We start from the raw sequence: 12,359 nt of genomic DNA, 5'->3' as shown, positions 1-12,359 counted from the left end.
TTTTAATGAACTTCCATTATTTTTATAATTTCTCTTTTTTTGTAGCCTTGATGAAGAGCGATCAGAAGACGAGTTTCGCATAACTCTCGTCTTGGAGAATTTTCAAGCAGAAGAGTAAGGTATTTCAATTAGGCGACTCCTTTGATGTCCAGAAGAACATCTTCCAAGGATCCGCAGAAGAATCGAAAAAAGTAGACTTTCGAGCTTATTGCGTTGGTATCCGTTCGTGAAAAACCGTCTTTAAAAAAAGTGGAGTAGCAAGTTTTGTTTCGATAATTGGCGATGAGTGAATTCTTTGTCGCTAAACACTTTTCCATAATTAGTTGGTGGCCATGTTGGGAGTTCGTAATAACGAAGGACTGGACCTGATGAAAATACTGCACGTCAGGTGCCGGTACATGCCAAGTTGTAACGGTGCAGCCCCAGGTGTTACCGGGACTATGCGCAAATGGAGAAATTTATGTTGACGACGTTGAATTGCAAGCGGAACTGTTTCAACCAACATTGGAACTTTGAAGTATCCGGGAGAAATTGATATTGAATCCAAATTAATTATCCAGTTTAGAAAAATATTATACTGTCTGAATGTCTAACGTAAAAGTGAAAAGTTCTAAGAGTTTTAAATTCGAATCCTTCAGCTTGCAAATGTTAGATCTGCCATTAATGGGGTCTTGAAAATGTAAAGTAGACTCTTTTCGTGTCCTAGCTTTCAAGTAAAGAAAAATATAACAAATCATTCCTTTGAGGCTTCTTTTCTCCAAGGGATTATTCCCTTTGGGAATATAAATGCATGCAGAAGATTCCTCGAACATTCATATTTGATGTCCATCCTTCAAAAGAAAAATCAAATATCGGTATATTTTTCATCATATTATACATCCTTGGTCAGCACTAGGATCATTGTCCATTAATTTATGAAGAATATCGAAATTTTTATTATACAGGGGATTCATAATTATTGGAACAAGATACTTGGACTAATATATTACGGGCTAGGTTTTTTCTGGGAGGGGAGTTACTTTTCTCGGAATAAATAAAAACTCACAAAAAGTATGCAAAGGTCTATCCCGGAAGCGATAAAATAACGAATGTTATGTTAAAGAAATTACCTAGAAAAGGTATAGCTGCTCTAACAAATATCGCGAATGGAATTATGAGGACAGAGCACTACCCGGAAAAATGGAAAACAGCGGAAGTCATAGTGTTTAATAAACCATTCAAAGAGAAGAAGTTCCCACAAAACTACAGACCGATAAGTCTACTGTCGGCGTTAGGAAAAGTAGTAGAAAGAATTATAGCCACGAGGCTAAATGAGGAAACCGAAAATCTGAAACTAATACCACCAGAACGGTTCGGATTCAGAAGAAAGTATTCAACAGAGCAACAATTATTAAGGCTCACAGAATACATTACAGAGGGATTCTAAAATAAACAAACGAATAGCTGTAGCAGGGGAAAAATCTGCAAGTCAGAAGAACCACCCTCCCCTGAGGGGGAACAAGTGTGGGGATTTTCACTCTCCTGAGCTCGAGACCCACTAAAAACCCTTAACTGCTTCTTGAATATTGGTTCCGGGCATTTGCCTATAAACCGTTCATCTCTTAGTCGGTTTTCTTCTCGCACACTATCGTGCTGGGATTTATGTGTTTATCCTCTATTGGATTAACACTTTATTGAATTTTTCGATTAGTTTCTGTTGTTATTTTAATCTCTTTTTAATTGATCTCTTGGTCTCCTTCGGTAAATTCGCATTCTCCTTTTGTCTTTCTCTGGGTCATAGTCCACTAGTCTCCCGAGTTCTTGATTCGGATGGTTTTTCGCTGTTTCGAATAATTTCTCTGCTTTTCTGTTCATGAATTCCGTTATGGTTTCCCATTTTAGGTCTCTATAAATCTGTCTATTCCTGACAAATCAAGGTGCATCTATTGCACATCGTAGCAGCTTGTTTTCAGTGGCCTGAATTCTTTTTATGTGGCTCTTTGCCGCGAAACCCCAGGCAACTGATCCATAAGTCAGTTGATGCCTAGCAACGGCTTTGATTATCTTCAATTTTGTCTCTTTCGACATGTGGCTTCTTCTTCCTATTAGAGGGTAGAGTCTATTCATCGATTGCTTGTTTGATATGACTTTTCCAAGTAAGTCTTTTGTCAAGCGTTTTTCCTAAATATTTGGCTTCATTTCTTCGCCGTCAACTTCTAGATTCGTCGTGGGTCGCAGTCTTCTCTTCTGCAGTAATATTGCTTGGCTCTTTTGTCCATTGAGCTTGATTTTCCACTTTATGCACCAGTCATTCGTTTCGTCAATCGTTTCTTGTAGAACTCGTTCTATTACTTCTGGGTTGCGGTGTCGAGTTGCTATGCCTGTGTCGTCAGCATATAACGTTAGCATGGTTCTTGGATTCTTCGGAATATCATGAATGTATATGTTGTACAGAAGTGGCCCAAGTACTGACCCTTGGGGTACTCCAGCCTCTATTTCTCTTGTTATGCAGCATTCTCCTTCCACTTTCACGTAAAATCTTCTATTTTTGAGATAATTCCTGATCAACTTGCATATTTCGATCGAATATCCAACACATCTCATCTTATATATTAATCCTTCATGCCATACTCTGTCGAATGCTCTGGCGACGTCTAGTAAAACAAGACCTGTAGCTTGTTTATTTTGGAATCCCTCTGTAATGTATTCTGTGAGCCTTAATAATTATTGCTCTGTTGAATGCTCTCTTCTGAATCCGAACTGTTCTGGTGGTATTAGTTTCAGTTTTTCGGTTTCCTCATTTAGCCTCGTGGTTATAATTCTTTCTACTACTTTTCCTAACGCCGACAGTAGACTTATCGGTCTGTAGTTTTGTGGGAACTGCTTCTCTTTGAATGGTTTATTGAACAACATGTGTTCATGTTTTCCATTTTTCTGGGTAGTCTTCTGTCCTCATAATTCCATTCGCGATATTTGTTAGAGCGGCTATATCTTTTCTAGGTAATTTCTTTAACATAACATTTGTTATTTTGTCGCTTCCGGGAAGGATATTTTGTATATCAAAGATGTATATCAGATATCAGGCAGTGAGCTATATATATTTTCATGAATGGAATTGCTCGTTTCCGAACTTGGATTATGCGGGGGAGTGTTTCCGGTGAACGTGGCATTACCGATGCATATTCAAAGGTGATGTTTCTCAGAAATCAACAAAATAAAAATGGGGAAATTTCATATGACATACAATAGATTTATGTGAGTTTGGTATTTCTTTTCGCAAAAGAAAAGGATCATTTTACTTCCAATGTTAAATCAAACTCCCAGTTCTTGTGATAGTATTCAGTAGATCGGAGAAATAACGAGTCGTTAAATCATTTTGGCATCAGGGAATCGGCTGATTGCATCAATGAATAAATCATCGTTAAGCTCTTCCACCGAAATAAATCTGTAGACTGCGGTCAGAATCCTCTAGGTCGAGTCCATCTATGTAGCTTACGTAATTCTCCAGTGTCCATTAGTAACCAAATTACGGAGGTATAATTGGTTTTCTGGTTCTCTATTGCGTCACCGGTCATTCATACGAAGAGATCGGCCACATCGTTTGGAGGAAATTGGAAACTGAACGTAATTCATGGAGAAATTTCATATCTTTCAGGCCAGAGGTTCATTACCGTTCTAGGCTGTAACTGACAGAATAACCGAAAACTCAAATTGAAAACTTCTGATATTTATAAACCTACTCTAACATAATATTATGAACTTATCGAAGTCGATCAGAGTAGTTATGTATATTAGTTATATTCTCAAGACTCTAGATCAGGGGTCGGAAACCTTTCTTGGCTGCACGTACAACGGTGTAAACATTAAAAAGACGTTTGGGTCAGTGATATTTTCTTTTAAAAACTGTCGTGTAGTGAATAAAAAAGGATTTCATGGAGAAAATACTACACTTTTAATTTTTTATTATTATATACAACTAATAAAACTCATATTATTATAAAAATAAACATAGTTGAATAAAATTCATTGGTAATCATCCACTTCAATATGAGTGGCTGCCCTGCACATTGATAAGTTGAACCGAATATGGATAAAATGGAAAAGACAATTTTTTTCAAAGATGAAAACTTCCTAGGAACTGATGCCCAACACGTCGATATCATGAGGAAATGATGATCTTCTGTTTTTTTTTTTCAAATCTTCCTGCAGTTCCTTGAATTTATACGTCCATAACGTTGAATTTTCGAAATCAATGATTTCTAAACTAAAATTTACAAAAAAAGACTGCAAATTCTAAACATTTTCTTTTATTTCGTCATCGATATTTTTTCTTCGTGCGCGTTTTTTAACACAGGAAAGAACATAAACTTTTTAGTCTTTACGTCAGTTTCAACTAATATTAATTTCGATTTAAAACCCTTATATTCATCCATTCATTTTCAGAATTGTATGGTTGTTATTTCCTTTAAGACATACGTTGAAATCATTATAATCATTCATTATCCCCGTGTCTCATGCAGCTTGATCGAGGAATCAACGCTTGATAGACGAATAGACACGTCAATTTGTTTTCAATCGATAATTCAGTCATGTAAATTCACAACATAATTCTCGCATCGAATCATAATGTTCATACGTCCGTTCAATTATTTTCAATTGCTACTTCTTCAATATATTCAGAAATGAAAAGGTTTCAATGATTTCGTTTTAGAAATCTAGTGATGGAAGTGATGAAGAAATATAATAATAATAAATTATCCTCATGTATGATGACGAAAAAAAAATAGTGAAAGAAGTAAGTAATTTTTTGATTTCTATTAAAAATAATATGAAGTCTAGTTTTTTGTCTGCAAAAAAGTGTGATAGGAAAGTTATTCAAGGAACGAACAAGTTTCAGTTCATGGTATCGAATCCGATAAAATTTGAGTTTGAAACTTATTCCACTAAAATTGATTTCCAGTGGCGTCATCTTCGTAGGGAGGGCCGCTAGGAAAAAAAATTATGGGAACTTCTCATCCTCATTTTTTATGTTCTATCGGAATCCGAGCGATTTCCCACATTTTCCGGGACACCCTGTATAATTTAATGAAAATTTGATATGATAAACAGTAGTAAGGACCTCTTAAAATACTGCCCTTAAATTTAAATTAGCTCTTTTAGTTTACCAGGGGAGAACCAAGTTGTACATTTCAATGCTTACATTTCAAACACCCTGTAGGATAAGGAAATGAAAAAACATTTTTGAATACCTTGAACATAAAGCTAACGAGAAGGTTCTGCTGTTCATTGTTGATAAAATGAACCGTTTTCGAAAAACAAAATATATTATAAAAGAGAAGTTTTTTTAATTCTATAGAAAAAATGAATTCTAATTTTTTTTGTCAGCAACAAAGGATGATACGAGAATTATTCAAGGAAGAATAAAGTTTCAGTTTATATTATTGAATTCGACAAAATTACAAAGATTCAACAATGTGTTGAAAATGTAAGCATCCTAGTCCACCCCTGGTAAACTAAACAAGCTGATTTAAATTAAAGGGCAGTATTTTAAGAGGTCCTTACTACAGTTTTTCATATCAAATTTTCATTAAATTATATTCCAGTGGCGTCATTTAGGAGGTCGGATCTCCGTAGGGAGGGCTGCTAGGAAAAAAGAAAGGAACTTGTCTTTATGTTTTATGTGAATCCGAGAGATTTCCCACATTTTCCCGGACACCCTGTATAAATATAACCTAAGAAGGTATTTGAAAAGAAGAAATATACGAATTCAGAGCATATTAATCAGTATTCAAAATTGATACAATTATACTTAGGGAGGACTCGGGAGGACTTAGGGAGATGATTCCTCGATGAAAATAAGCAGGTATAGTTCCTATAAATTTTTTCGAAATCCCTTCCGAGACTCAGCGTTTGGAAGGCGATGACGAGTTGACAGTTTTTAATTTTTTTTTACGGGTTCTAAAAAACACGGAGTCATGAAACTATACATAATATGAAGATGTTACTCACACAATTTTTTTAAATTTCATAACTTCATTATTAGGGGTTGAACAACCCCTTATGATTTTCCCTCCAAAATTTTTTTCGTGGGATAGATTTTCAAGAAATAAAATTCTCTTATGGTTTCCCATTCAATTCTTCAGAAAAAAAAGTCTGTTGCAAAATTTTGATACAGTCGATACTTTCCTCGGAATAAATAAAAACTTACAAGCAGTATACGAAGGTCTATGAGGCAGAGTTGATGCATGTATTTCAGCGGGAGGTAGTCATTCTATGGAACACTTATACAATAGGAGCGTTCGGCCAGTAAACTCTATAAGCACTTTTTGTTCCGTGTCGTTCGGGCTCGAAGTTTCAGAACAAAAAGTGTCAATAGTTGTCGTTCGTTCTAGACGGAGTGGAGTTTTCGGAATCAACTCTATGAGCCCCAGCTCCCAAGGTGGGGCGCGAAACGAGTTTGTGTAGAAGTAGGGTTATGAGACAAACCATGAAAAAACAACTTATAAACAAACTATTCATAAAACTGTAGAATTTCCGTTTAATCCACACTAAGAATTATCTATTCATATACATTTTCGAACAAATTGCATTCAAATTCAAATTTTTCCCATGATTTTTGTGGTTGACATTTGTCATTCGTTCATTCAAAAATTGCCAATTTGTACAAGCTCCATTAGCCCCATAGACTTATAAATAACATGGACACCGCATGTGAGAGAGAAGTCGGTTGGTTGAATAAGATGGAGAGTTTGTGGGCAAGCTGTCAAAAGGTTATAGAACACAAGTTTATGCGAAAATTTTCTTCAATAAATTTTAAACAAGCTTCCGAGAAGACACACAGAAATTCCATAGCATTCCTTCGAAATCAATTATGTCAAAAAATATGTGAGTTTTAGTCAAAAATAGATGTAATGAGAATAATAATCAACGTATCAACACCTTGTGGGCAACGTCTGCGTTAATATCCATCATATGATTTTGACATTGCCCACACGGAATCAGTTCATCTCTTTCTTGTTCGATCAAAACGCATAAGCCCTTCTCTCTCTAATGCATACAACCCCTCGATCTACTGAAAAGTCACGTGACAGTGAGTCCATGTATTATAAGTCTATGATTAGCCCTAGCTGATCTGTGATAAAACTCTAGTTCTACTCGCTCTGTACCGGTGTTTACTGGCCGAACGTAGTCAATGAAATGGAATGAACAGTACTCAGAACTACTCGTAAGTTTTTATTTATTCTGAGAAAAGTATCGACTGTATCGAAATTTTGCAAGGGACTTTTTTTCTCCAGAATTGAATGGGAATCTATAAAAGAATTTTATTTTTGAAAAATCTATCCCATGAAAGAATTTTTGAAGGAAAATCATATGGGGTTGTTACTTACAACCCCTAATAATAAAGCGCAATAAAGTTATGAAATCTAAAAAAATTGTGTGAGTAACAACTACTTAGTGCTTCATATTATGTACAAATTTATGACTCAGTGTTTCTTAGAATCCGAAAAAAAAATTAAAAACTGTCAACTCGTCATCGCCTTCCAAAGGCTGTATCTTGGAAGGTCGATTTCGAAAAAAATTTATAGGAACTACCCCTGCTTATTTTCATCGAGGAATCATGTCCGTAAGTCCTTCGCATTTGTTTACAGACATCCTGTATTTCCAATTTGTTAGGGACATAAATAAACAGCAGTAAAAATTCAAATTATCTTCAGTCGGTGCATAGATTCACCTATAATAGGTCTAAGGATAATTCTTTATTTTCACTACCAACCTGAATTCCGCAACACAAAATCTCAGCTTATGGACTATTACCGAATTTTATTCGATTTTCCATAGCCACTCGAGATGTTTATCATTCTTCAATAATCTTGAATAGACTATATTTTATTGGTGATTTTTATCATCTTCGTCATCTTGGAGATTTTTATAGCTGATTTATCGTGAAATGTTTTTCTTTAAATAGTCCTACTTTCTTCAAAAACGCCCTGTATAATTGAAATTAATCTCATATTCGAAATTCGACATTATTCTAAAATAAATCGTTCAAACACTCACCACATCTCCTTGCGGGTCTTCTCAACGTAGAAGGCGCCCTAACAATAGTGGGTCTGACAACAAAAGTGGCATTCCTTTTACGGGAAATACCGGTGGACTTTTTCCTCTTTACCGGACGAGGTTTCGCTCCCGAGGATGGTCTCGGGACGTAATCGTTCCTTTCACTATCACTACGACTATAGATAGAGTCATCATCGGAGTCGCTCAATAGACGCGCGGTCGCTTCTTCGCTGGCCGGCGAGAATGCCTCGTCGTCTCGTGAGCTGTTCCTCGAAACGACACCATTGTCAGAGCGTCCATCTTCCCACAGTTCCAGGTCTAGATCGCCCGGTAGGCTCTCATAAAGATCCTCGTCCGTCGTGGGGTCTATGCCGACGTACACGCTTTCAGCGGGGTTTAAATTCCTGATCTCGCACATTTCAGCCTTGAACGATTTCTTTCTTTTCATCGAGGCTCTCCTCCTTTCCGGAGGTACGAAAATCATGGGGTCCAACTTGAGGAAACTCAACTGACGCGGACGTCTACCCACCACCACCTGGTAGATGTCGTTTCTGCAACTCCTCCGCTTATTGCCTCTGCTCAGCTTCCCCTTCTTCTTCCTGCTGCTCTTTCGTCTGACAGAACTCCTTTTGGTTTCGAAGAAACTAGTCCTCTTGAAGTAACCGTCGCGACTAACTGATAATTTGGGTTTCGGTTGCTTGTTGAAGAATCCCGAAGTCTTGAAAGGGGAGTTGAAGTCTCCGAAACGGGACGTTGGCACTGAGAACGACAATCCGGAGTCTCGGCTTGAAAAGAGCCCGGTGGAATTCGTGGTAGCACTATTCGAAGAAGACGTCCTGCTCACTGAAAACACTTGTTTCTTCTGCAAACGATTCGAGACAACCCTGCTGTCTTTCATGTCCCGCAAGGCGCTGTCTAAAGAGTTATGAGCTGGAGGATTGGCATTCGTCTGGTTATTCCTAGGTATGTCCAAACTTCTTGGAGACATCACTCGAGGCGCGTCCATCCAGATTCTTCCTAAACTTATGGATAGTGAACACATCTCCTCATTTCCAGAATCGGATGGCATTAGCGATGGCAAGCGGTTGACTTTCGTTTTATCCCTCATCAAAGGAGATTTCTTGATGTCTACAGAATCACCCCACGGAAACATCTCCACAGCTGAATCATTACTTTCCTTACGTTCAAGGATACCGGCGTGAGACAGTCTTCTTCTAGGAGAAGGGGATGAAGATATTTCTTCGATAACAGGAGGTGGAAGACTGTCATCGGAAGCAGGTACATAAATCACGGTTCTTTCGGACCCCTTACCACCGAAACAGGTCAGTGAAGGATCTTTCACTTTCGACCTTTGTGGTTGAATATTTTTGCTGGTTGGGGGAGTTTTCTTCCTAGGTAGTTCCATGTAGGTGTTCTGAATCGGCTCATCTCGATTTACTTGAGTCGCGGAATCAACTTTGCAAGTCGCCTCAAATATTTTCGACAGTTCTTCTTCCGGGACTGTTTGAGTGGCAACTTCTAACTTTGACAAATTCTTCTTTTTGCCCCGATCCAGGTAACTTTTCCGGATGGATATCCTCTTGAAGGATTCGCTCCTTCTGAATCCGGAGTCATCCTTCTTCTTCTTCTTTTTGCCACCCACCAATCTTCGGAGATTCTCGAAAGATAGAGGTCTCATTTCGAGGTTTCAGGTTCCTTCAGTCTTTAATATGTGCACAGCTTCTGACTTATGACTCTTCATGGTAGGTTTCTTAATCTTCATACCATTGGAGGGTGGGTCCAATATGGACGAAAGTACGATATTTTCACCTAAAGTATCGAACACGTGTTCAGGTTCAAATTATTTTTCACTAATTGTGAAGTGAGTTGAGCTAAATAAATATCCACTAAGTTGATAACTTTCGAGACTTATCGGTACCAACAAGAAAAAAAACGCACGAATATATCTAATGATGATATTAACATTTAGAATAAAGGAGTAGGAATATTGAAGCCGAAGTTTAGTAGGCCCAGTTAAAACTTAATCTCTCATCAATTCATTCAGAACGAGTTCGGTTTGTAATCGTCTTTTCGGGAGGTATCAATCTATTCGCAGAAAAAAGCACGTACGATAGTATTTCACGTAAGCGGGTCACAGAAGTCCCTTTAATTTTAAAGCTTTTTTGAACCCAACAAAGCTCCAGTTTCATAATCAAATTTAAAGTCCAATTAAGCTCAATGGTTCCTTCACGTCCAGTTTCATAATCAAATTTGAAGTCCCTTTGAACTTGAAGATTGGTTTTATTTCAAGGGTTAAAAAAGCTTTAAAATTGAAGAGACTTTCGTCCAGTAGCTGGAAAGTCTGTTAAATTTAATGCTCCATTAAAATTTTAATCGTCCATTATTCCCTTCAAGGATTAGTTCAAAATTTTAATGGGGCATTAAATCTTAATGGACGGTCTGCAAGCTTGAATGAACTTTAAAATATTCGCAAAATATAGGTGTGTATACTCCATTCACATTTATTTTAGCAGTCGGTTGGCCATGAAATAATTTTCTCAAGTTTTTGTAAATAGAACGGAGTAAGGTTAGCACTCATGAATTGTCGTTAATGTCATAACGCCGTTGCCACAACTAATATCAATTTTTATTACAAAAATGCCGAAAGTGATCAAAAAAAGAGACAGTGTTTCGGGAAGTGCTATTTAGAATTCAGGTCCGCTCATTCAAATAGTTATACCCTGATATTCTAAAATCCACAATACGTCAGACGGTAGCGAACAAATTCAATGTAACAGAATTTATATAATGTTTCATCTGAATCTAAACGACTTATATTTCAGCTGAATAATTCCACAATCAAAAAGATTGTGAATGAAGAAGATGACAAAGAATTTTCTTCAATTGGGATACCCAAAAAAGTGGTTTCATTTGAGAATTTTATGTTTGAGTGAATTAATGCGAAAAGTTTACTACAGGATTTTCGATGAATGTCATCGTAGAATGAGTTCCAGAAAATTTATTTTTCTATTTTTCATTTGACTTGTTCTATACATTGTAAATGTTTATGTTCGTCACATATTTTCTGAAGACATTCGACATTGTGATAAAATAACAGAAACTTTTATATAGAACGGGCAACATAGCGTTGATTTAAAACCCAAAAATGTTTTGACAAGCTTCATAACCCCACATTTTCGTACTATACAGAGTGAAATGTATCAAATTTCTATGGCCAACCGAGTGCTAAAATAAAAAAATATTTCTATGTTGCCTATGGCTCAATAAATACCTAATGTCAAATGTGACGAAATCGATGAAATATCGAAATTTGACATTTAGTGAACCATAGATATATTTTGCTTAGAGCAATTTTTAATAAAATAGATTGAAATAATTATAAAACTACCATTAAAATCATTCGCTGCTCTCGGAAAAACCGGAAAATGACAAGTAAAAAAGAAAGTCAGAAATGGTATACACTCCTGTGTATACCATTTCTGACCTTTCTTTCACGGCGGGTTGGCCATAGGTTGGATGTGAATGCAGCTCATCTAGCTCTCACTTTTTCAGAAAAGTTGCTTTCTGGATTTCGGCCTTAATTTTCGATATCCATAACTTAAGAATGAGTAGTCCGGTTTTAATGAAATTTTGTGGTTTCGTTGAATTTTAATAACCCTTCGAGATGGCACATACAATTTCAAGCTTATCAGGACCATCTTCAGGGTACTGAGATTTCTCTTTCAAATATTAAAATCTATATTTTCTGGATCAGTTCAAAAACTTTGCTTTTAAGAACTGAAAAAGGGTAGTTTTGAATTTTTTCAAACTAACTATAAAATATGTCATTGATTTTTTTATTATTTCCTAGCTAAAGAATTATTACTATCAATAAAATGAATGCCTGTAACAAACCCCAGCATTCTTCTCTGATCTTTACAGACTATTTTATGGTCTCGATGTCTATCGATTCTTTATTTATTAAACCTTTCCAAAGAAAGACAGGAATGCTGGTATCATAATAGGTCTATAGAAAGTGTGAGTAGGGAGTCGACCAGTTTGCTGGTAAAAGCGCCCACCTATGTTTCAATCTTGTATAACGTTGGCGCCCAAACGTAACCTTCGGCTGCCCACACCAGCTTCGCTTTTAACATAATCGAATTCAATATGAATTTCTTCGAACGGCTTTTGTATGGGTGTGTCGTGTCTACGCGGATTATGGCCCGATGAACAAGGATTTATAACTTCGGAAAATTTACCTTTAGCAATTCATCTAGCATAAACCAAAATTTACGATTGAATTCATTTTGAACAGAAGACGGCTTCATTTCACTTTCAATTGA

At 36.7% G+C, this 12,359-nt stretch overlaps 1 protein-coding gene across 8 annotated transcripts in view; it reads right to left on the bottom strand.

Annotated features, from left to right (window-relative positions):
- The window catches only part of LOC123322835 (disco-interacting protein 2), a 179,353-nt gene that overhangs the window by 121,800 nt on the left and 45,194 nt on the right, over nucleotides 1-12,359 (bottom strand). For 7 of the 8 annotated variants that reach the window (XM_044910865.1, XM_044910863.1, XM_044910872.1 and 4 more), the window contains exon 2: nucleotides 8,038-9,846. The exons of the other annotated variant lie outside the window; for it this stretch is intronic. In XM_044910865.1, coding sequence (XP_044766800.1) covers nucleotides 8,038-9,715 — 1,678 coding nt within the window. In that variant the 5' untranslated portion in view covers nucleotides 9,716-9,846. The remainder of the gene's footprint in view (nucleotides 1-8,037; nucleotides 9,847-12,359) is intronic. 8 annotated transcript variants of the gene reach the window in all.

The sequence above is a fragment of the Coccinella septempunctata genome, chromosome 1, assembly GCF_907165205.1.
Source record: "Coccinella septempunctata chromosome 1, icCocSept1.1, whole genome shotgun sequence".
Classification (NCBI taxonomy): Eukaryota; Metazoa; Arthropoda; class Insecta; order Coleoptera; family Coccinellidae; genus Coccinella; species Coccinella septempunctata.
Note: the sequence above shows the minus strand (reverse complement) of the source record. Positions and strands in the feature narration are given on the sequence as shown.